Source organism: Thunnus thynnus, chromosome 16 (assembly GCF_963924715.1).
Source record: "Thunnus thynnus chromosome 16, fThuThy2.1, whole genome shotgun sequence".
NCBI lineage: Eukaryota > Metazoa > Chordata > Actinopteri > Scombriformes > Scombridae > Thunnus > Thunnus thynnus.
Window position 1 is genome coordinate 29,539,253 of NC_089532.1, and position 27,153 is coordinate 29,566,405.

Sequence of the window (27,153 nt, forward strand, 5' to 3'; positions counted from 1 at the left end):
TCGCTCTATGGGTCTTCTCTCCTAATCCAGAGCCCTCTTGAATATTTTTTTCTGCTTCCTCTATGATGTTCTTTATGGCTCTGCTCCTTGCCACTCCAGTGAAGCTGGCTCAAGGCTTTGTAGAGTAATTGCCCCACAAATCCTCTGCATCCAACCTCAATGGGCATGCGCCTTGCTTTCCAGCCCTGCTTCTGGCGGTCGATGACCAGTTCTTCATATTTGGCCCCTGCTTTCTCTCATGTGCTCCCTCCAGACGATCCTCCCACTGCACTGTCAATTCAAATAGGATGATGTTCTTCATAGCCTCAGAGACCAGGAGGATGTCTGACCTCAGGGTAGTTGTCACAATGTGCCATTGGAACTTCAGCTGGTTCTCCATGTCAACAGATAACTGCCAGTCTTGTGTCAGAGATCTGTCTACAAGTCTGTAGAACCGTTAATGAAACAAACAGAAAAAAAACATGTGCAGTTTCACTGATTGTGTTGCATAGGCGTGGTTCTCTAACAGCACCAGAACAGCTCTCAATACTCGCGACCATTACGTATGGCTGTGCGACTATTAAAAGCATCCATATCATTAATTCATCACATGGACCTGTAAACCATCATTGGCAGTGATATCTCATCATTTTTAAATGTCAAAAGTGTGATCAATGATTAATTTGTAGCACTCATATCCATACTGACAGTATGTGTCACAATTCAGGATAAAATAAAAAGAATATTAACAGAAAAATAAAATGATGCGTCCTGGTCAATTAAAATAATGATGAAATTGGTCACACAAAAGCAATTAATCAATATTTAGTTTATAAATACACCTTTGATTGGCATTTTACAGATTGTACACTGCATAAAAATCACACAATCAGTGGAGCTGGTTATCAACCTACAACCAACAAGCAATGTTTTATTTAGAGTTCATTTCTCACCTTATATTTCATCTCCACATTGATATCAGTTTATATGTGGGATATTGCATATGCATGGTTTTCATGCGTAAGCATTTTTTTTTTATCTGGGAACTACTACCACTACTAAAATACACAGAGACACAGGCTCAACACATCTTTACCTTCTTTTCTCTTGATGATATAACCACACTCATGAGGTGATGTGCATACATGTTACCATGGTTACAAAATTATCTTGTATAAATATAGGCTTTATATTGCTAATACAGAGCAGGAGATTGCTTTCATAATAGTTCATGATCAGCAGATAGTAGGTAATCTTTAGAATTTATGCTAAAGTCTCATCACAAACAAACCGCACCAGAGGCCCTCCTTTTCAGGAAATCTCAATCTAATTGTTGGTCTGCACCACAGTTTTACAGCTTTCACACCAGCTCAAATGAACATTAACAGGCAAATGCACCACAATTCATTTTAACATTAACTGTTAGGTGTGAAAGCACCCCCTTTAAATTGTGTCCTGGAAACTAACAAAGACTAGCTGATTTTTATACATTGATGTTGAGGGATATAATGTATTGTATTGTATTGTATTGTATTGTATTGTTTAATCTGCATGTCTGTGTGTGTGGATTTGATGTGGATCAGATGGACTGAAATGATGTTCATTCATCTGTAATTATCACATGAGTCTACTGTGTTTCAACCACAGCAAGCTCTACATCAGTAAATGTGTCATCTCCATTGCATATAGCTAACCAAACGTGCAGTAGTAAGACACAGTAATGTGAACCTAATTAAGGTATATATTATAAACTATTACATGTACCTCAGTGATTATAATGAGAACCTAATTAAGACTGTTAATGCCTCCTGACTAATTTCAGCACAAGTTGTCTCTGCAGCTTGACAGAAGGTCCATCAGTCTGCCCATCCAACTGTTCAACATTTTGGGCCTTCTATCTATGAATCTGCAGGGTAGCACATGCAGTAAATATTCATGGTCCTGAGAGGATGAATTGCAAAGCTTTTGACCTTGACCCTGACCTTTTTCTCTAGCACCAACATCCAGCCAAATTTCCTTTTATACATATGGAATATTAAAATACAGTGTGAAGATTGCCATAAAATTTACTTAGCATGTCTGTGCTTCTGAAGGGGTAAATTCTTTCACTGGCATTTTCATTAGTGCCAACTTCAAGACATATATATATATATATATATATATATATATATATACATACACATAGCTACATTATGTTTTTTTTTCTTTTTTGCCACTTGGGTGCAGTGATGCAAGCTGAAAACACAATATTGACATATTACCTTATTAAGTTCTCATGATGAACGTGATAGCAAACAGTTACCTATTTACATATCCAGTATACACAGAGCAACATTATCATTCACTTGGTGTAGTGTTTCTGTCCACCTGATTACAAAGATGTTTTCTCACTTGATTCTCTTCATTTCTATCCAGACAGATAGTTTGGGTTTTACTTGTCCGGGTTATGAAAGTTCTGTCTCGGAGATTTCTCCTTCCCAAATACAGTGGAGGTGAATGGAATTTCATGTGTTACTGTTGTGTTCACAGCATTGAAAAATTACACTTAATAATTTATAAACAATAAATATCCACTAGGGATATCTTTTTTCAGTAATTCAGATGAACCAACCTTTAAGTGAATGTTCTGTTAATGATTTAAGTGGTGTATAACACCAGGAATAATACATAGTAGTACATCTTCCTTATCTATTATTACCACTAACAGACTAAAATCTGTCAAATCAGACGTGTGAAATACAGTGAGTTCTCTAATCCAACATGTCCTGTTGTCCTGTCCTGTCCTCAGCCTCAGATAGAGGTTGTCGTATGATTGTGGCTTGGCTGAGTGTGACACCTGGCCGGGGTCAAACCTGTCTGTCAGTCTCACATCCAGCTGTTCCTTGAGGCAAGTGTCAGCCATGGTTTACATCAACATCACTGAGGCCTTCAGTCCCTCCAGCTCAGTGGCAACATCTCCCTTGCACTGTCTCTCTCATTACTCCACAGTATACAGAAAGCAGATTTAATCATGGTACTGTATGGACTTGTAAACTCTATCTGAAGACAGGAACAAATCTGTGTTTTTGAGAACAAACCCCTACCAGTTAGCCTTTCTCACTGCAGTTTAAGTCTTTGATTTTGATGTTGCAAGCAATAGAAGGGGAAAAAGGTGATGCCTTAATTAAAATTTTGTTATGACCTAAAATAACATATATTCTTATAATCATCTAAGCTAAGATCTGGCCCTACATGTTTGTTTGAAGAAGAAAGGGTAGGTCTGGTGGCTCAAGTGAACCAGCCTTACTTTCTAGAGTCTGTTTTAAAAATATACAACATACAGTAATTAAGGATCAATTTAATTTAATTTAAATTACGTTTCAGTAAACATCAGTGATTCTGTGAAGAGACAGAATGCAGGAACAGATTGTCCCCTAGTGTTTTAGAACCAACTCTGTTTGGGAATCTCGTGGGATCCAGTGGAAACAGCACTCTTGCAGGGTGGGAGTGCTGAAAGTCTCTTTATATGCTATTTCAGCTTTGAATGTATAATTTGCTCAAAATTAAATAATAACATCACTTACACATACTGTAGGCTTCTCATAGCGACTGTTGACAAGAACTAGATTAATACAGCTGATAAGCTCTTATATTATCACAAATATGCCTACTGAGCTTAAACCTGCCCAGTTATATTGGTATAGAAGCTGTGTAATACTAGAAATTAAAATTACACAGGATTAAAATGGGACAAGGATCCAAAAGAATTGGGACTTAATGTGATTTATAAAAACTAAAGTAAGGGAAAGCAAAGTAAAGCAGGAACAAAAATATCACCCCACTGTGTGGCCGGAAAGACTGAAAGACTAAATTATTTAATGTTCTATAACATTCTACATCCTTATAGGTCAAGTTGCTGTGTCCTTCTGCTCTGCATCACTGTGATGTACTCCCCTGACTTTTACATTTCCAAGTGGCCCACATATTTTTTAATTTTAAATTTAGTTTGAAATGTTGACATTTATTTTGAGTATTAACATAAAAGAGAAGGAAAATGAATACCTATTCTAGTGAGGAGCTGGATTGCAGGTAAAAAAAAATTTCTAAGAAAGGAGGAGAAAGCTGCACAGTCCTATGTGTCAGCTCATCTTGCCTTCTTCTCTTTATATAAAGCAAGGAATCTCTGTCTGTCTGTCTGTCTGTATGTCTGTCTGTATGTATGTAGGTATGTTTGTTTGTCCTTCGCATATCTTGAGAACCATTCATCTGATCTACTTAATACCTGACAAGTGGATTGCTGGGGAATCAAGGAAGTGCAATGTCGATATGTGAAGTTGTTTGGATGAGTGGTTCTTGAAATATAAAAAAATACCTCATAAACAACACTGATTTGCTTCTTCCTCTATGCACTCTATGCATTGCCTCTGTGCACCGCCTGGCATCTCAAACTTACCTTTATGGCACTTACTCGTGTTGTTCTCTCCTGACTAGATCCCTGCTTGTGTTGTATCAGCTCTCAGATGTACATCGCTTTGGATAAAAGCGTCTGCTAAATGAAATTGTAAATTGTAAATCATAAATGTATGTTCAAGACATAGTGCAGGCTGTCTCAGGCATGTTTTGAATAGGCACTGCAGTTCATCAACTTCAGTTCAACTCAAAATTGTGTTGAGACATTCTACGTGAGGCGTTCAGGGAGCATTGGTATATTGTAGTATCTACTGATTGCCTGCATGTGAGGCATTTAGGGAACATGAGTAAATTATACCATCTACTAATAGCCTGCATGTGAGGCATTTAGGGAGCATTGGTAAATTGTAACATCTACCAATACCCGTTCCGAACAGGCATGATTTGAATGTGCACTGCACTAGTAGAACTGAAAAGACAAAACACTGGTGAAATAAATACATGTGATATTATAATTTAAAAATAGAAGGTTTTAGAGTGCGATCATATGTCAATCAGAAAAGAGAATTGAACATACTAAATAACCAGGTGTATATGTTTCAGGAGCTCAATGTGCTTTCTTGCTTTCACAGTATTTGCATGAGAAGCACAGACAGGACATTACAGCAATGAAAAACCTTCACAAACAACTAGGCAGAGGGAGCAGCAGGGAGCCGTCCAATCTATCAGGAAAAGGAAGGCATGTGTGTGAGTGTGTGTGTCTATGTGTGTGTGTGTGTATCAGGACCAAGCTATCAAAGGCAGAAAAAAGGATAGACACAGTGGTGGAGAGAAATCATCTTCTGCAAGTTTGATGGAGACATGGCATGAATTAAACATGAGACCATCTCTCTTTTTTCTTTCTTTTGAAGGTGCTGTCTCGATCACGACCACTTCCATCTTTCTGCCCCTCACTCCTGTGCCACTTAAATATTTGAGAACAGCCAGGTGGGGGTGGGAAGGAGGTCTGGTGGCTGGGATTTTGATGGAAAAACTAAGGAAAGCTTTTAAGGCAAGAAATATGTGTGTTTTTGGGTGAGCATGACAGCAATTATGTGTGCGCATGTGCGTGGGACAATCAGTGTTCACCCTAGATTTTTACTCAAGTGAAATGAATGAAAGAAATTTGAAAAAAAAATCCACCTATTTTAATTCAATACTATATTTTATGTCTACAATGAAAGAGTTACCGGTTGCTGTCATCGTTCATTTGGTCCATACTGGCCATCAGGCAATAGAGATCAGAAATCATGGTGTCACAATGCAGCTAGCCTCTGTCCCACTAGCTTCTGTAACTATGATACAAAACTGTGCAAAACTGTGTAATATCCTGTATATACCACCAACTCTTATAAGATTTGTAGATGTCATGTGAATTTTGTTCAGATGAAGACACGATAAAACATTTATTTTATGAATGCTCGTATACAACAGCCTTCTGGAGAAAACAGGAAGATTATTTTGCTTTCAAACAAACCATGAAGTTGGAAGCCAGGATTTTTATTTTATACTTTGAAAACAAGAGCCAGTGACTGTTAACTTGCTAATTTCATTTGGTCAAATTTCATATCCATTTGTCCAACTTTTCTAAATCTCTCCCATCTTTTGAATGATTGATTATTGAATTTGGAAAGTACATAGATTCTGATAAAATTATTAACAATAACAAACGTGTCCAAACAAGTCATGTGCTTCAAGAGCTATAAAGTACAGCTATAGTGTATTTAATTCGAGGAGGTGGAGTTGCAGCCATTTTCAACTCAAGCCTAATAATCAACCCTAGACCTATACTTAATTATAACTCATTTGAAAGCCTTGTTCTTAATCAGTTAATTCTATTTGTTACAGTGTACCAGTATCCATACAAACACATTGTTCCAGTAGAGGAACAGATTCAAGGCTACCTGGAGACACCCCTGCTCCAGAGACAGAGACACCAGAGTGATGCCAAGCGCCAACTGCTACACTGACCACAGACTGGTCCACTGCAAAGTTGCCACAAACAGATTGCCATTTGTGTTATGATCCTTGCACACAGTACGATAGGCCCAGACTCGATGAGGAAAAGTGTTCTGTAAATGAAAATAAGCCTCAGTAAAGAGATATAATTCTTTGTCTCTGCTAACTGGCCGTTCTAGGAAAGGTACTTGCTAGCTGCATTCCATAAACACACCATCAGCAGTGGGTAGAACAGGACATGTGCAATGCATTCTGCTTGTTGTAGGATTCCCCCTTAAGAGCGATATGGGAAAGCTACAGCCTTTTTCTCATTTTTTTTAGTCATAGGGCACCCATTTCAAAAATAACTGCACATTTCTACTACATAGGTAACCTAGTTTTAAGAAATCATCATATTCATAGGGGTTATAGTGTATAGTTGTAACTTAGCCAACAGCTAGCAGCTACAGAGATACCACATGGGGACAATAAGAACTGTGATTGATCAGCTTGAGCTTCTCGTGTTTTCTCCTACATGTTTCTGATGACGGTGGAGATTGTTGATGGTTGAAGCAAGTTGAAGAAAGACTAATTTGCTGCTTTTCAGTAACACATGTAACAAAAACATCTCCACTGCAAACCTGCTCACCACAATTCTCTATCACAGTGAATGAGAGAAGGTAAACATGTTGATTGCACAGCAGTAGTCTCATATTTAGTAATGAGACAAGGAGAACTCTCCCATTGTCGCTCTATATTACAAAGTAAGTGAAACAATGTAAACACAGTGGGGTGTAATCTGTTCGTTACTGCTGTGGCTCAGCAGGTAGAGTGAGTTGTTTATCAGCTGCAGAGTTGGAGGTTTAGTTAAATTGAGTGGGTAAATTCTCCCTGTGTGTCTCCACAGACAGTGTGTCTCTGTGTCCTGGGAGTCATGTTTTGGTGTAGTAAACCCACATACATCAACCTATATACGCAAGTGCCAGGATGAAGATACCCACTAGAATTTCCCTCCTTACTTAGACTGTTGATCAGCACTGCAGCCTCACAGAAACACCTCCACCTGCCTGTTTCTGCTTGTTTCTGTGTGGAGTTTGCATGTTCTCCTCGTGTCTGCGTGGGTTTTCTCCCGGCTCTCGGGTTTCCTCCCACAACACAAAGACATGCAGGTCAGGCTGATTGGAAACTACTAAATTACACCTCAATTGATCACAAATACCTGATGAAAATACAAATAAAAAAATAAAAAAATAAAAAACAACAACTGTATGACTTTATACTGTGAATGTTAGAAAGTAGAAGCTCTGCTGTCAAATATGATGTTATGATTTAAACAAGAGTAAAGTTCCATTCAGACAGGATGAACATCACAGGAGGAGGTGGGGAATCAAATTATCTCTGTGCTCCTCTGTAAGTCAACTCATGGTTCCTGACGCCATTTTAACCATGAAGAAAAGACAGGATGTGGTCTGTAATAGACATGAATATCCAGCTGGACAAAGCCTAATCATGAATATCAACACATATTTCAGACATAAACACTTGATTGTTATTATTCAGTGTGACTTTTTCTGCCCTCACTATGTGTGTAGGTGCACAACTCTGCAGCCAGTTAAACACACTTCCAATAAATTACTGGAAGCAAATGTGAAACTGTGCAAAAAGTTCAATAATGGTGATTACAAATAAAAGAAACCATAATCATTCAGACTAACATTGTAGTATAAGTATAAGCTGGCTGTCAAATGACTTCTGTTATTCATGCTGGGAAGAAACACAGTGTTATCTGTGAAGATCAACATTAAGTCCTCATAGGAAGCAGCTACATGTAAACATACACACAACATGAGTGCAGTGCAAACAGGAACTGCTAATAGAGAACTCAGCATACATTTAATGGTGTAAATTAGCCAACTAATATTGGCTGAAAACTGGGAGCAAAGGCAATACCAGTCCATACCTGTAACTGGTGTTACAACAGCCATTTTATGAGCTTTTATTGGGTCTTTCTCTCCTGATGGTTCTATGTTTTACTGTCCACATTCGTTCCCAAACAGGCCAATACAGTATGTTGGTGTTGGCATTTTTCCATGTCATTGTTCCAACAGTGATTTAAAAGACATGTTTCTGACCTTTCACCCACACATTATACTTATAACTTATATTCAAGTTTCAAGATCCAACACTGAATTATTATTATTATTATTATTATTATCATATTTTATTTCACAATGTTTGGGATAATGACAGACCAGGACATCAGATTCTTTAATCTAATTTGCATAAATTGGTTGTTTGAATCTCATTTTTGGTTTTTATAATTTACTTTTATCACTTTCCTTCTGTGTCTTATCACTGTAGGAATAAACTACAGTACAGCTGATAATGAGCTATAATAACTAATAGATGACACAGATTGAGAAAATGTGATCAAATGTGTGTCTAGACTGGGATAAAAACGGAAAAAAAAAACTTCAAAATTACAAATTATTTCATAAAGCAGATATGATCAAAGTCTGCTGAAAAGTGTAACAAAAGAGTGATTTTTAAGTTAATTATTTGATAGCTTAAAAAATTAGACCTTGCCCAACTTTTTTGGTTGCCTATAACAGCCTGTGCACTGATTTCTATGTAAAAGACTCGGGATGGTGATGTTTATGCACGCTCCGGAATGCCTTGCCTCTCTCCCGCCCCCCCTACAGTGCCAACAGGATCTAACACTAGCTAACATTAGCTTAGAAGTTGAGTTTGCTAAAAGTCAACAAAGGACCGGCACCCACCACAACACAGAGTTCACTACAAAGTCGACCTCAACACAACAACAACAACAACAACAACAAAAGTTTTATCTAGTGAAGCCCATCTGGCCAAATGGCAATGTGACTGATGTCAGGGGAAAACTAGGGTCAACATCAGCTGTACATTCGAGACATTAAGGGCCTTTCATTGATTTTGGGGATCAAAACTGACCTCGAGCTGGCCTTCTGCCTATTGGACAGCTAAGCTAACGTTACTGCAAAGAATGAGAAATATATTGTGACATTGTGGGTTTAGCTGGCTAATGTTAGCTAACATTAGCTTGCTTGCTAACGTGGACAAATTGCTATCTAAATTTCATTGCAAATCCATTGATACAGGTTTGAAAATAGTCAGACTTATATTTGACTTACGTTTGAATTATTACAAAGTTTTTAACAACTTTTTTTCAGCACAGTGTCATAAGTCATGTATCAAAGTTTGAAGCTGATACCATTAATGCCCTCGGAGGAGATAGCGTTTGTTCGGGGTCCAAAATTGGGTCAAAGTCTCATTTTGAAATTGATATTGCGGACTTCCTGTTGGATTTAGGTCAGGGGTGTCAGTGTACGATTTGTAGGTCTTGATGAGACGAATAACTGAGTTTTGGTTTGATCTCTCCATGACATTCCTACGGGTCGTGGTGGCCATTTTAGTTATATAGGTGGCACGAGAGAGCACATTTTGGCACTTTAGGGGTTAATTTTTACATTTTATCAAATTTTTCACCAGAGCTGATGTGCGTGCCAAATTTGGTGAGTTTTTGAGCATGTTTAAGGGGTCAAATTTAGGGTTTAAGTGGCGTAATAATAAAGAAAGAAAGGAACAAACGCACGAAAAACAATAGGGTTTTACTGCTGTTTTACAGTAGTAAAACTGTTTTCTCTCTTCTTTGGAAAAAATCCATTATTGAGATTCTGGTTAAAATGCTTCAACAGCAACACCTGCAGGGCAGGAGTAGAAATACAGTCTGTGTGAAGTGGTGGTGGGGGGCAGTGGGCGAAGTGGGGGACAGAGGAGGACGGGTGCCTGCTGTCCTCCTCAGGGCGGGCTCTCTTACATCAATTTAATGTACTTCATTTTTTTCATGCTAATCTATGACATGTAAAATGATGCTCCAAGGGAGGACATCCTCCCTAACCAATCAACAGCCAGAATACAATATTGACATAGCCTTGGTCCAATGATAGTTTCCATATTTCATCTTCACTTCTCTACCACTGTAACGTACATGAGTGTGACGAACTGGTAAGAGAAGAAGACCAGTAAGATATAGATAATTTGATAGAGTAGCACATTAGAAAATAAATCATAACGCAAATTGTGAACTATATTTTTAAACACATCAGTAAAACATTACATCTTATTTAGGCCCCTTCAACAACCAAATTTCCTTTTTTTTAGATTTAGAGGTTACGTTTCAATTCTTTTATGGAGCAGTAGATAGCTGCTTGCATTAGCCAATGCAACAGTTGGCTTGTTGTAGCAGCCCTGAGGGACTCTTTAAGGACTGTTAAGGAAGGTTGTTAAGCTAACAGGGATGGATTTGGACTGTGCGGTGCAGCAGCAGCAGGATGCCATGGGGGAGCATCTGGAGAGAGAAGCAACCAGAGAAACAACCAGGAGAGTTAGCTTGTTTGTTATTGTTGCTAATGATATCAGACTGGTTTACCAGCAGCCACAAAGTTCTGTTAACTAACAAACAAGATGACCAACAGCCACAAATGGACGTTATGACATGGATACTTTATCTCCATGAAAGAAAGAAAAAGACATCAGATAAGGTGAGTCAGATACAGCTTCTCTCTCTCTGTCTCTTTGGTTGCTAATTTCATCTCTGATGGTTAAATGTCTCTGTGGCTGTTGTGTGGATTTATCTCCTTAACAAGAATGCAGCAGAGATCATATAATGTGTTGTGGGTAGTTTGCTTGTTGAAGTTACAGTGAGTTGTCTGGACTCACTCATTCATTCAGAATTGATCCAGTTTTTAATTAAGTGGTTGTTCAGTCACCTGTTGATTTTGTGTGATTTGTGAATGAGTGTGCAGGAGGTCTGGCTGCTTGATGTGAGAGTTTCTTCAGTTTGTTTTCAAGTCGTATATTGAGTAATAAGCTTAAAGTAACTAGAATAACAAGTGTTAACATGTCAGCTTTGTAGACTATATTTTGTATGTGGTGCACATAGATAAGAGTGTGTAAGTCATGTTTGAACATGTGTCATGTGAACCTACACTTTTAGATCTGTGAATGTTTTTAGTGTTCAATCTTTCTAGTATTCAGCACTGATCTGTTCCTGTATCAGATTATAAGCTTTGTCGTACTTTATATATTTCTGTATACTAACAAAATACATAGGAAACACATGTAAATCATGTGATATGTTTTCTGTTTTTGATGAGAACATAAATCTGTTGTCACAATAGAGCAATACTATAAATTTGAATTTCATTTTGTTGGTAAAATGACACATTCTGAACCACTCCACGGCTAAAATGAGCACTTCTTTGTTTAGAAACAATATGTATATGCTAAATGTCTTTAAATAAGCAGCCTGTTCACATCTGATTTCATCAGGTGGGGGACAAGGATATAGTTTGATGCAGTTTGTTGTAAGATTCCATGTTAGTTTTCCTCCTGTTCTCCCCAGTTTTTTGAGTCACCAGCCGCCACTGTTGTTTATTCATTTATATTTTTCATGTGTGTGTGTGAATTACTTTGTAACAGTGTGTTTAAAAAGTGCTATATAAATAAAGCTTTACTTGCTTACTTACCTGGACAGCAGCGGATGATCAGATCCCATTTTTAATAAAACAGTCTGACCCTTGTTGTATCATTACTCTCCTAGCTGGAGTGGCTGGGTTTCCATTGGCAAGAGGAAAGCGGCAGTGACAGGTTTCTGTCTAGAAGATTTTATCTGCTTGATGTGTGTAATTATCTCTGAACTGGCCCAGCAAAGCAACCCTGAGATTTTATGAAGGATCATATCGGCTTAAAGGCAGATTTCTTTTAGTCGAGCCTTCAACAAGAACCTTGTGTTCTGGCTTTGTGTTTTTGTAGAGGTTCTAGGTAGAAGATTAAGGGATTGCACTGCAGCGACAGTAACAATGTTTACGGTGTTCCACTCTTTGATCGTATTCTAATTGTGGGCAGCGTCATGTACTTTTATTGCTCTAATATTGCCGTCATATTACCTTTTGTCCTAACAGGATACAGTTTAAATGAGTTCAAGAAGAATAATAAACAGAAAATGATCAAAAGTTAAACAGAGAGAAAAACAAATTGTAAGTTTTGATCCCTGGAGGCTGTAATGTTAACAACACTCCACAACATGAAAGGTCACATTCATGTTCTGCCTATTAGGTTATGATATTTCTTGTTTATGAGTAAAAATGTGGACCTTCGGTAAGGTAAGAACAGTCAGAGGATCAACCAAGGATTTGTCCTCTGGGATAAAAGAATATCCACAGAACATTTACTGACAATTTAGCCCTTCGTTTTCAAGATATAATTCCTTCTCATGGACAAACATGTTCGTAAAGGAGACAATCTGTCACGCTAACTTTGTTAATTCATTTCTCGATTAGCTAGATTGGTTGGTGAGTCTAAAATCAGCATGACCCATAGTCAGAATGGCCGTAGTTTTGAGAATAAGACCCAGGTTGAAAAACACTGGAAGTTTCATTTAAGGCCCTGCCACTAGCAAGGCAAAATCTCACCACATACTGGACACCACAGTTTAAGTCCAAACAGTACTTTAATATTGTAGTCTTAAAATTATTACAGCCTGAGAATATTTTATTTATCGTAATAAATGATTTGTACATTAATCTCTAACGAGATTGTGAAAGAAGCAAGATGAAAATTAGTATTAATAAGTGGTTTTTCACTGTCACAAAATTCAGTAGCAAAGCCTGTTTTTTTCTTGGCTACAGTCATTCTATACTGTTAGTTGCTGTAAAGTTATCAAAAGATGTCAAAAAAGAATGTTTCAATACAGTTTTTATAGATTTCATGCTGATCGCCGTTACCACCATTTTGGTAATATGAATGAACAGGGTTCAACACGTTTTGGCCAATGGATATCTATTACTTTTCCATGACTTTAAACCAAATTGACCACAATAATTCCAAAATGCATCTGTATTATCACCAAGCCCTGCTGACTGGGTGATAATTCAATATTACATTTTATTGACTTTCAGTTATTGTGATGATCACATCAAGTTTTCATTTTATAAACTTCTGCTGCCTATTAATCAAAGCTATTTGTAATATCATGATATTAATCTCAACCACATCACCCAGTCCCATAGTATACCTTCTGTCACACAAATTAATGACATGAACATAAATCTAGGTTAAATCAACAATACCAAAAATACTAGATACGGAGGAAGTTGGGGTGGTGGAGGGACCACACCAGTGACAGTATATTGTTATAATGTCCATGCTGTTCACCAACATGAATATAATTGCATGTTACTGACCACACAGCTGAAAATGAGCCAATGATGGTGAAGGGTGAATGAAACAATGAGCCAATACAAGTGGGACTTTGGCACTTTGCATGAATTAACTATGCTCCATTGGTCTATCATCGTATTTCATTCAATAATTATCTTCTGTTGGTGTTTGGCCTTCATTTACTATATGTAGGCCTGTGTTACTGAGTTGGGTCTCTCAACATATTTTTCATACTGTTCCTATTAAAGGCAGTTAAAAACATATTTAAGCAATAACTTTATACTATTTCTTTCTGTCAATATCATTGATTATTGATAGGCTATTTTGCGGGGGAATTTCTTTCCATACAGATTTAAATTGAAGCAAGAGAGAAAAGAATGTGCCAGAGTCAGAAAAAGAGAGATATAATTTAATAATGCAATAACTGAAATACTTAATAAAACACCACACCATCTATCTGCTAAAGTGCTGGTTACTAGTGACTTGCTTCTGACATGCTTTCAGTGGACATTTGCCCCACAGTGTTAACATGATTCACAGTGGATCATCTCACAGCACTACCTCTCCAAATGCTGAATATGTTTCCACACAGTCCAGATTTATATATTAAATATGATATACTGCCCATGTGGAGCCCCCGACTAGGACTTGGAATGGCTGTCACTCCAGGCAGGACAATCTACTACTGTACCTAGTAGGGATGTGCAGAGGGCCCAGTATTTGTATTTGTTGAGGCAGCAAAATTATTTGTATTTGTATTTGTGTTCAAATAAAAGTGGAAAGAGGCTTAAGAATCCTGTTTTTGTCTTTGTTACGCTTATAATTTTAGAAAATTAAAGATGAAAATTAAAGTGATGTCCAAATTAAGAATATGCGTCATGTAGCGGGTGGATGTAACTCCTCTCATTGAAACCTGCTGATAGACGTAACAGCAGAGCAGAGAAGAGACACTGAGATAGCGACGATAATTGACCAGCTCTCTGGTATTTGACATGTTTCATTTTTTTCTTTCCAAAAACAAATAATTTTGAAAAAATATTTGTATGAAACAAATATTCGTAAAAAAAAACTCACTATTTGTGCTTTAATGTATTTGTATTCGGGCACACCCCTAGTACCTAGTACTGTATACCTGTGATCATATGTGAGCAATAGTGCAGTATCTCTGCTCTAACACTGCATGAACTTTAAAAAATACACAGATCATGTTTAAAACTTATATTCATTAAAACATTAATGAAACTATTTTCTAAAAGCGTTCAGATTTTCACTTTTTTCCCAAACAAGAATTGGAAAAACAGCAATGTTCAAAATCCATGATATTTCCAGGTTTTTCATGACTGTATATGAACTCTGTATGAAACAAATATCTTGACCTTTTAAAAAGCTCCAGCAAGACAGGATTAACACAGTGTTAAGTTGAGGAGATGCAGTCATTTACCATGATGGAGTAATTATACTGAAATCCCATAAACAATCATTCATCAACCTACTGAACAAGCAGTGACATGACTGATTTTCCTGAATTTTTCCTCAAACATTCACCACATTTCTTTCTTATGGATTGATTGTCTTTCCAAACAAACTCAATCCTCTTGATATATTAACTCTCTCAGAGACATTTTGAAATGTTTTAGCTTTCAGTGCCTCAGAGCCTCCAACATATTACAGCTTGTCACCTTGTCAAGTTCTTTGTTTACACCTTAAGCAAAAATCTGACAAAACCATATAACACAGTTTGTGTTTGAAACTACATGTTTACTTAGACTGTTAAAGTGTATAGTCGAGGCTTTCAAGGAGCTGAAGCCATTTTCACTTCACACTCTGTGTGTTTGGGTTCCTGAAAAGATGGTGCACTATGAGTTGAGGTGTGAGACTTACCATGTCTGTGTCAGACACTGGACCAAAACTGGTCACATAGATGTCAGTCTTGACTTCCGTCACTCTGTCTGTAGACACAAATGATAAAATTAATTTTATAAAATGATAAATAACAAAAGAACAACCTTTTGTAACAGAGGAGACAAATGAGCAAGGAAAGCTGACTGAGCAAGAAGGAGTTAGCTGTGATTGAAACACTCTAGTGATTCAGTATCGTGTTTGGGACTTGTGAGAGACTGATTTAAAAAAGAATTGTCAAAATCTGCAGCAGAGGAAGAGATATCCTAACTTTTAGTGCCTAATGTGGGTCAAGCTCCAAAAACACTGGATCCTACATTTCTCATTATGCAACTCAATAGCATCTTTCATTAGACCTTCCAAGACAGGTAAAAATCCACCTCTTTCAAACTCTTCACCTCCTGTTTGTGAGTTCACAAAGCTCCTTCAGAGCCACAGAACCCATTATACAACTGTTTTCACTGACTCAGTAGCACTAATCATGACTAGTACAGTGTACTGTGATGTGTACTATTGGTGATGTGCCCCTTTAAGATGGCATATAAACTCTATGGAAAGCAAATTGAGGCCAATACGTGTTCACTTGAGTTAAAAGACAACAAAATCTAGCGTGGAGTTAAAAAGTTACTCCAAAGGAAGGATTAAAACACACCTGCACTGGCCTGGCACTGTTTTTTTTTTAATAATATATTTAATATTAATATATTTATTGGTTTTCACTTTTACAAGTAAAAGACAGATATATTATGAAATCCACAGGAAAAAAAAACATCAGCTCAGTTTCATATACACAACATCATAGGTTACAGTGATAATGTGCAATAAGGGCAATCAAGAAAAGCCCTGCAGCATGATGGCTGAGATACCAGGCACTACTTAGTTCAGATAGGGTTCCCCAATTTTATAGGATTGGTCCAGCAGTGTACATGTAAGGTACTCCAATGGCACAAAATCAAACAGTATTCTTTGACAGCCTTTTACAATTGGTGCTTTTTTATTAATCCACTGCAATAAAATGTTTTTCCTCACAGCATAGGTAAGAATATAGTACAGTCTCTTATTCTTTTTTGATGTTACATATCTGCTTGGGAGGCCCAGGATGAGAGACACTGGGTCCATCTCCAGTTCGCAACCTAATATTTTTTCTATTTCAGATAACATATTAGACCAATACGTTTGCAGTTTACAGCATGACCACAGAGAGAGTACCAATTTCTGTCTTGCATTTAAGGCACATAGGTGAGAGGGTAGGGTTAAAATGATGTCTGCGATTGTAGGATATATGCATTCTGTGTATAATCTTAAACTGTATTGCTTTGACACAATTGCAAACAGAAATTTATTTAGCATGTCTCCAGATATCTTTCCACTCTTCGTCGTCAATTGTGACAGATAGCTCTTTCTCCCATGTGCCCTTAAGCCCCTGTAAAGTGACATGGAGTGTAAAACGTATAGCTTCATGAAACAAACTGACAGACATCTTTTCAGCTGTTAGAAATAACAGTTTCTCAACAGGAGATCTTTCAGGATTGTCCATTAACTTTGTGCTATGCATTGTATAATGCCATATCTGCAGGTAACGAAAGAAGTCCTGCCTGGGGATACCATATTTCTCAATCATTTATTCAAATATCATTATAATATTACCAGAAAATAAATCCTTTAGCCTATTTATGCCTCTATTACCCCACTGTCTAAAACCAGCATCAGATAACCCAGGGTGGAAATCAGGCTTGTTCACCACAGGAGTGAAGCTAGAAGTTAGTTTTGACCTTCCCTCAAGTCGGCACACTAATTGCCAGGTCTTAAATGTGATAGGGTTGTCACAGCTCGACTTATGTTCATCATAATCAGAGATATGTGTCCCAACCAAGAGACAGGCAGAAAATTCCATTGCTCCAAATCCTGCCTCACCTTCTCGAACAGGGGAACGAAGTTTGCTTTATACTGTTGGGCCTCAAACCATGCAGTCACACAAAGAAGGCCTACATGTAAACCCTGAGGCCTGGCCACAAAGTGCTTTTTCTTTGTTCCCCCTGAGACAAAGGAACACCGCCAAAAACAGCTCACAGACTCCATTTCCACTGATGCTTTGCAAATTTGGCACCTAGGTGCTAAACAGGAAATAGTCTCAACAAACAATCCCTCATTGGCGGAGATGCTCCTGCACAGAGGAGCGTCATGATGACACAGCTGTGACATCACTGCCCCTTTAAAAAGTGAACGCACCCTGAGGAACACGCCTTCATTGTCCTTCGTCCTTCTGTGAGTCAGCTTCGCTAACATAGGTACCCAACGCACATGTTTTTCCCTCAGACGAGACGAGACCTCGCCCTTGTTCACCCAAACACCATCCCTGGATCCTAGAGAGATTGCTGCTGCAACCAGTGCTCTTACCTCCTGCAGGAGGAAGGAACGGATTTCCTTCAGGAAGATGCAGAACTTCTTCAACTGAGTCGACTCTGCTGCACCACTGAGAATCAGCCGCCGTTAAGCCTGCCAACAGTGGCAGCGACAGCATCTGAGCTGAGGAACGGAGCCAGACCGAAAGACGGACTGAGCACACACCCTGCTCGCTTTCTGAAGCGAGCAAGTAAGAGGTTTAAGTCTGGGCAGAGGCAGTGTTATTGTATGTTAGTTTCAGCATCAGTGCTGTTGTTTAGCTTTTAGTTTTTTTAGCTTTATTACCATTGTTTGTTGATTGATTGATGGACCGCCGAGTCCATCTGCTCTGCTTTACTCTGAGGAGTATTTTAAGTTTTCTGCCTGTTTAGTTGTGTTCACCATGCTAGACTGTTTTGTGTTTGTCCCGCTCAGGACCACTGCTGTGTTTGTGCCATTGTGAGGGAGAAAGTAAGTTGCTTTGTCAATCAGAAACCAGACAATGTGCGTTACAGACTGCTGTCCGTACGCACGCTCTCTGTGGACAAAGGAACCACTTCTCTCCCTCTCACGATTGCTTTCCCTCCTCTTTCTTCCTTGTCTTGTGACACACACATGAGCACACACACATACACGCACCGACACCTTTTTGCACATCTGATGGTCAGATAATGTGGGACTCGTCTCTCGCTATCTGACATCAGACACGTGTGTTTTGCACGGAATTTGGTGAGTGCAAGACGCCGACCACCAGGCGGCACCATCTTGCTATTGTCTAACCAAGACACTGTCATACTTCCGCCATATGGTGGACATGACTTCCTCCCATAGTTTCAAACCCACGACGTCATCACGCCAGATCACGTCACCATCTTGTCACACACACATACACACACACACACAGACACATGCATTCACCTGCATGTGTTCAACCCTGTACTTAGCTGTTTGTGTTTTGCTTTGGTAGAATTAGATTTTAGAATAGTAGTTTATTGAATGAAGCATTTATTAACTTTGTTAATTCTGCTAAGTTTAATAAACACTGTTATATCTTTAAAGAGAAGTTCTTTTGTCATTATAGTGTTTAACACTGTGAAAGGAGTCAGAGCTCGAATTCAACCCTTCTGTGTTCACCTGTGAATGTTAATATCTCTCAGATATTAACATTCTAGGTGAACTCTTTTATGAGACTACCTTGTATGGTTATTGGTCCCTGTTTCCAGATGGTGCCCTGTATTTGTTAATTCATATTAATAATTCTATTAAGTTTTATAATTAAGTAATTATTACTGATAATTGTTAATTATTGCCTATAACCAACCGTGCTCCTCACAGATCCAACATACTGGTATCTGTGTGCATTTAAACACACTCATTGTTGGCAGAAGGGAAAAGAAAAGCACATCACTTTAGAGACTCATTTACACAGAAAAAATGCTCCTCTATTCATTTGTTTGTTTATCCATGAATCAAACAACATCAGTTGTTGTCAGAACCTGCAGGGTGGAAGAGGTTAACTGTGATATCTCTCCACTTTATCATTTCTATGACTTTCTACTGTCACTGAGGTATAAATGCAGAGCAATATGCCACATGTCATCTTGTGTGGACTGTTGAGACCCCAAACATAAATGAAGCTTTAGAGTGATTTCATGTACAGCTGGAATGTTGAAGTAATCTGTCAGTCTCGCACTGCTGGGGGTCCTGAAGGTGGCACTGACATCATTTACTCTCCCACAAAAAAGATGAACTTTACAGGGCTGAAGTAGATTTCTTTTCAGTTGAAATGTCATCGGAGTTGTAGATTGGATGCAACCCGTTATGCCATCATGTGAAGATCACCACATTTATCAAACTATGAAAAACATCTACTCTACAAAGAAAAACTCTTAAGTTATACATAAAACTACAGTGACTAGACAAACCACACTTACAACATAAACAGATTTTTCTAGTCTTGATAATCAGAAAGGAGCACATATTGTTTGCAATTTATTTATTTGAATTTTTCTTATACACAACATGGCATTGAGGAGACATGAAACAAAATTGAAGTAGCTCAAAAAGCACATCATAATATTAGCATCCTAACAAAACAAATGAGAATCAGCAAGTCATTGCTGAATCATAAAGAAAGAAAGAAAAAAAATAATTTAAACCATTTGCAAATTTGCAGCTTTTAATTTAATAATCCAACTAACATAATAAGTTTCCTACAAACATAATAGCAGTTGCCTACCACAAATGTAATACGTCATTTCCTGCAAACGTAATAACTATTACGTTTGCAAATGTAAATCTCTGCACCTAACCTAACCTAATAAATCTCTGCAAACGTAATAGTTATTACGTTTGCAGAGATTTGTTAGGTTCAGCTTTCAAAAAATATAATAACTTCCCACAAATGTAATAAACCACTAATATAATCAAAATCTACAGTGTATACAACTCTAAATGTCTTTAACAGCCAATGACATTTTCTTCCCCAATATTCTTGATCAAGTGTTGTGTGTACAAATGAGCAATAAATCCCAGTCATATTTATTCCAGATTTCTTCACGGTTTTACTACAAAGACAAGTACAAAAAAACGCAGAAAGGGAAAAAATATTGTCATGTAATTTTGTAATGAAAGGTTTATAACCAGCTTCAGTGTGAATTTGCTTAATAATTAAAATATGTCTTTCAATCTTTGAAATAACAAAAACAAAACATTTCTCAAAACTTCTGATAATGAAAGGTTTTGTAGATTGCTCTTCCATGTGTAACTTTCCATCTTGTCATGTCAAGTAGGTCTGTTTGGTGTCTTTCCTGAACCAGTTTAGCTGTAATTGGCTTTAAAGATGGCCTGCTTAAAAATTTTGCTCTCAACAAATGGAACTGTCTGTATAAATCCAATGCTTGTTGAACAGCTCTCACTTATCCCAGAATCCTTCTCTCTCAGTCTGATGTTTACTTTTCGTGCATTACAACCATTAGTGGCATCAAATCCTCTCTTAACAAGTTCTGGGATAGCAGACTTCTTTATCATGAATTTCCTGTTACACAAAATGGACTTTCTATTATCACTTAAGGGATACTGGTGCCTATTTCTCCATACTCTGACCAGAGCTGACCGCTGATTTTTTCATCCTGTCTGCAACAGGGACATCAAATTCCCTGTCAGAGTACCTTCAGTATAACACTGTAGTTGTCATTATATATTGGCCATAGGCCTTGTTCAGTACATATCACACAGAGTGTGCACAGTGGTATGCGCAGAATCATCTTCAATCTGTGAGACATACAAATATGATATGGTATAAATATCTAACCGCACTGAACATGTACAATAATTTTAAGTCTAATGCTAATTGGTCGACCAAGTCAACAGTCTTTTATTTCTAGTAGTAGTAGTATAGCCTATAGTTTAGGCTATAAACCACTAGTGTTAGCATTCACTGTTTTCCTGTCACATTTGCTAATTGGTTTGCTAATAAAAAATTTTTCAATTCACCATCAGTATTTGTATATATATATATGTATTAATTTTGTAAGAAAACAGAACAGAGGCAGAAGAAACAGAAGACTCATTCATTGATTAGACTAGACTTAAGACAGATGACCTATCGTCACTTCACTCATCACTAAAACTGCTACTAAAACAGCTATGATCATTAACACAGTATCCTATTGGAGAAAAAAATGTCATTGGCTGTTAAAGACATTTAGGGTTAGCAACTTGTATACACTGCAGATTTTGATTATATTAGTGGTTTATTACATTTGTGGGAAGTTATTACATTTTTGAAAGCTTTTCACCTTCCTATGAACGTAACAAATCCCTGCAAACATAATAGTTATTACGTTTTCAGGAAATGATGTATTACATTTGTGGTAGGCAACTGCTATTATGTTTGTAGGAAACTTATTATGTTTGTTGGATTATTACATTAAAAGCTGCAGATAATTATTACATTTGTGGTTTATTATGTTTCAGGGATGTTACGTTTGCGGGTCTAACACCCGCCCTTTAAAGGAGCTACACTACTTGTATAATACATTTCAGTTTATAAAACATCTTAAAATACATTTTTTTTAAAAATTCACCAATGCTTAGGCCTGGTGGGGAGTCAACTCAGGCCCGGCGGGCCAATACACTGGCAGAAACCCTGCATGCAGGGCATAACATTAATTTTGACATCCTCGATTGGTTTTAAACAAGCTCAGTGATGATGGAGAATTGTAAAAGAACACTTCTTTGCAGTAATTCACCATATCACATTAGCTATAAAACACTGAAGGGATCTCCAGACAAACATAAAAGAAAGCCCCGCTGTCAGGTCCTGGAACAATAAAGCCACTACTGTCTTCCATGCACCATGCACAAAAATGACCTGTATTGTGGAGCCAGCAGCTCCCCTTCATCCTTTTTTATTCCTTTTTGCCAAGCACCAAGCTTTGATGTCATGTCCAACTAAAGGAGACTACCTTAACCCAACCAGCTCCACCAAAGCAGCATCCCAGTCAAATTATCTACCAACCATAGTAAACATGCCAGAAATGTCTAACAATACCTCACCATACAGAGGATGTAGATATTATCATATTTGAACTCAAATAATTAGCTTTAAGGTGCACTAAGTGAAACATATATCAGTAGTGGTTTGACAAAATCATTTTCATCAAGGTACTAGCTTTTTCCAGAGCTTTCACACACACTGTGTTCATGTGAAGGCTGATAAGAACATAAAGACCACAGTGCACAAGAAACCTGTAGAGCCATCTACACAGAGCACAACATCTTATCAGTGAGGAGGAGGATAGACAGATTGAGGAACAGTATGTCCAAGAGGCAGAGTGGGCCAACAGGTACAAGGATGATTACAATCGCACCCCAATTTAAGACCAGGACCACTCTGCATAATCAACAGTCTGTAACCTGGTTATCAGATCATTGGTTCCATTAAGTCTTTTAGCTAAAAACAACATGATCTATTACCATGTGAAGTCAAACCCCAATAGATTCCAACAAGTTCAGAAAGCTAAATGTTGTTTCTCATTGCCTTTATAAATGACCCATCTATAGGTGTCTGATTTTGACCCCTCCTATGGTTAAAGTTTGGTTGAGGAAAACTACTGCTGCATTTCAGTGGAAGAGGAGGAAGAAGAAACATGACAATAACAACAATGGTGGATGGCTTCATGCAAGTGTTGTTCTCTTTATTGTTTACTTTGAGAGCTTGTTTAGAGTTAAACATAGTTATCTACTACCTCTCTGAAACTGCTGAAACTGTGGTAATGTGTTCGCAATAAACTAAATGTCAGGAAGCTGCTGTGGAAATGGAACAGTATACTGTTTCTTCTTTGCGGGTTTTCTGTGGCTGACTTGCTCATCTGTCCTTCGCACATGCCCAGTAGGAGGAGAATTACCTATTTTGGTGTTTTAATTTGGACGAAGGTATTTGCAGAAATGAGCTGAAACTCCTGCTGTGATCGTTTTTGCTTGAAAATGGCATTTTAGAATTTTGCCAGTTTAATGTGGACGTAGTCCTTGTTAGAGTTAGAGAGAATATAGCTGTGGTGTGTTGGGCCTGTTTACATGACTTCTCCAGTGTGAGTCTCCTGTATTTAAAATCAATTGACAAGTGAAGCCTTTTATTGAAATACTTTTCAATTGTTTGCTTGTTTCCATTTTCAAGATGAATCAATTATCTTTTAGCAATGAGTTCTTCAAATATACATTTGATCTTAAGTGACTCTTGTCTGGTGAGGGGCCATGGAAATTCAATGTAGTTTTATAGATAACAGAATGTCACTACTACAAAACTACAGTCACAGTTAAATGGACTGTACTTGTATAGCGCCTTTCTAGTCTTCAGACCACTCAAAGCACTTTTACACTACCAGTCACATTCACCCATTCACACACACATTCATACACTGAATGGGTACAGGGGCTACCATACAAGGTCCCAACCTGCCCATCAGAGGAAATCTAACCATTCACACACATTCATACACCGATGGCACAGCCATCAGGAGCAAAAGGAGTGTTTGGTTTGTCCATTCTGGACTACTGTAGAAATGTGGTGGAGCAACATGGCTGGCTCTGTGGAAAAGGACCCACTCCCTATGTAGATATAAATGGCTCATTATAAGGTAACAAAAACACAACAGTTCTTAATTTCAGCTGATTATACACTTATTAAAACATACTTATGAATATTCCATTTCTGCCAAGTCTGTTCCACTAGATGCCACTAAATTCTACACACTGCACCTTTAAGTAGGATTTTTTCCAAACCCCAAACCGTAGACTGAGCTGACCCAAACTCTGCATCACAAAATGTAAATCAGCCTCGACATTGTAATGCACAGATGCCTGTTTCAGGGCCCCCTGGTGGTCCTAAGCAGCCACTTCATTTGCTTCTGCCTCAGGCTGGCTTTGTGTCATTCCTGCTTATTATAATTAATGTGACGGTTCTTTTCCAGTAGTGTTGGCTTCATGAAGATGTACACATCAAAATAAGTACATATCACTGTTGAATTAGGTTAATTCAAAATATACATTTAATAATACATTATATTGTGTCATACAAACTGAAAGAGACTCATACCGTCAAGCTGGTAAATACAAACTCAACAGTCTCCCTCCGTGTTTCCTGTTGTCTTGATAAATGTAGTAAGTTACTGTCAATAAAATGCAACACTCCCTGCACAAATGTTTCACATTAAAGGTCTTCCAGAGGTTCATTGTGTATAATCCCTCCCTCTGCTGGTAGGTTTTTAATTTGACAAACCTACAGCAAGTGTTCTTTCATTGGTAATTCAACAGTGACACAAAAAACTAAAATGAATGGATGAAGCTAGTATTTGAAACTGAGAGCAGCCGAGTGAGAATGACATGTGCTGCTTGAAATAGTGCTGTGGAAATATAAATTATTCAGAATTTACCATATACCATGAACCATAAATACAGGTAACTGCATACCTCCACCATGTTTTTTTCCTTGATTTGTGTGTCCTGGCCAGAATTAGAATACCAGTGGGATGTTTTTTTTGTAAATTCACTGTATTAATGGTTAGACTGACTTATCATTGTTTATTTGACCTTTACTCAACTCTTCAGACTGACATCTTTTTTTTAGACAGTCCTAGCTAAAATGGCAGCACAGTTACAAAATGGTTGACAAGGGAAAAGAAAACCCAACATAAAGTGTGTTAGTAAGGTGTTGTTCTACCATGAGCCTCAGCTTGAGTTCTCCTTGTCATAGATTCTCCAAGTGTATGGAACTCTGCTTGAGGGATGAGCAGAATTCTTCCAAAAGATATTCCCTCATTTAGTGTTTTGATGATGGTAGTGGAGAGCTCTGTCTAACATGTCACTCCAAAATATCCCATACAGTAGGTGCGTCATTCATCTGACTGTGAAGGCTATAGTGTTATGATTCACAACATTTTCATCTTTATCAAACTATTCAGTGAGCCCTCCTGACCCATATGGAAATATCCGGATTCATTATATTTCACCCCTCATTTTTGATTGGTTTTTATCTTCAATTTGCCACCCGTCTGTATGGAACACATAACCAATACACACAGGAGGGGGAAGTACATTAACTTGTATTTCAGTGAACATTGTGTCCCATAACCAGTGTTCAGCGGTAAAGGATTCCTTTGTAATTACAGTAATGTGATTACTTTTTCAGTAACAAGTAGTGTAAGGGATTACAATGTGAAATTCAGTAATTACGTTACAGTTACTAATGCCAGTAATGCTCTTACTTTGATATATACGGATGGACTTTTTTACCATCTTTGTGGTAGTTTGAAGGAGGTTGATATCAGTTTGGTCAGGGGACAGACTGGTCCGCTACATGCTAGCCTGGTGTGAGGGCTGGAGGTGTTTGCACGTGGTTAGCCTACACCAAAAGAGCAGAAATGCAACCCCTAACTACTAAGGTGAATAATATGTAATGTTAAAGTCAGTGCATTTTTCAACTACTTCTTGGGCATGGAGGAAATCTAATGGGTGTCATTTACCAACAGAGTCAATTTGAATTCACTCTCAGCTTTCAGTTATCAACACTGGCTGAACTCAAGAGAAGACATGTTTCCTGAGGGGCAGAGAGCCATCACCATCACTGTTCTGTACCAGCGCTAGAAGTCGCCAGCCTCACAAAGCCACATCGGATTGTGCCAGATTATCAGTTAATTATTTGTATATTTGATCATATTTCAGTAGGACGTCATCCTGTTTTATTTTTTATGATCTCCCCCTTTTTAATTTGCTGTAAATACAAACTCAACACTACATTTACCTGTTGTCTTGATAAATTCAGTATGATGTACATTTCCACAGCGTTAATTCCAACAGTATAAAAACAATGCCATACTCACCACTCTTCTGCTCTTACTCTCTCTTTTTAATACAAATAAACTCCACTCAGTTCTACTTTGCCATTTTTTCATTATGTGTTCAGTTTCTGTCAATAAAAGTCCACATTTCCTTCACAGATTTCACATTCAAAAACCCTTAGTAGCTTAAAGGGCTACTGAGTTTGAAAGATGTGGGTATTTACAGGCAGACTGGGTCTAACAAAGAGCTGCTATCCAGCTGCATTATTGGAAGTGTTGGATCCAATGTTATGCATTTTGAGGCATACTTAGGACTAAAAGTTAGGATATCTCAGCCCCTGCTGCATCTATTTTGATCATTCTTTTATGAATATGTCTCTTGCCAGTTCCCAAAATGTATGGATGTGCTATACTAAGTCATTAGAGTACCTCTTTGCCAGTGTACATACACGCATATTGTATGTGTAGAGGTGTAGTCTTCCTCGCCTTACCTCCCAGGCCTGGTCTCAGCCTGTTGTCATATCCATCCAGCAGACTGTCCAGGATCTTGGTGAATGTTGTGATGTCTTTGAAGGTGCGTGTCGAATTGGAATCTGCTTTGGACCTAAATGAGGGACAAAAATTTGATTATGGACTTAAGAGAAAAAAAAAAGAGGACTCTACATTAGCTACAAAAATAGACTTTACTTAAGTACTACTAAGGACTGTGGATAATGATACATCTTGATAATCTCCATCTACAATATTGAATCCATTTTATCCCAGATGATTTCATACTAAACCTGAAAGAATATATTGTGGCACAGCATTACTGCAACATGAGGCTGACTGATGGTCATGCATAATAACCTTCAAGCAATTATTCATAATTACGTTGTTTACTATCTATGAGTGACCTCTTTATTTGTACATAAGTATCTTATGACTT

The 27,153-nt window shown here is 37.9% G+C and overlaps 1 protein-coding gene across 1 annotated transcript in view; it reads right to left on the reverse strand.

Annotated features, from left to right (window-relative positions):
- Positions 1–27,153, reverse strand: part of gabra2a (gamma-aminobutyric acid type A receptor subunit alpha2a) — a 56,859-nt gene that overhangs the window by 26,212 nt on the left and 3,494 nt on the right. The window contains exons 3-4 of the mRNA XM_067614665.1: positions 26,717–26,829; positions 15,487–15,554 (exon numbers count right to left, since the gene is read on the reverse strand). Coding sequence (XP_067470766.1) covers positions 15,487–15,554; positions 26,717–26,829 — 181 coding nt within the window. The remainder of the gene's footprint in view (positions 1–15,486; positions 15,555–26,716; positions 26,830–27,153) is intronic.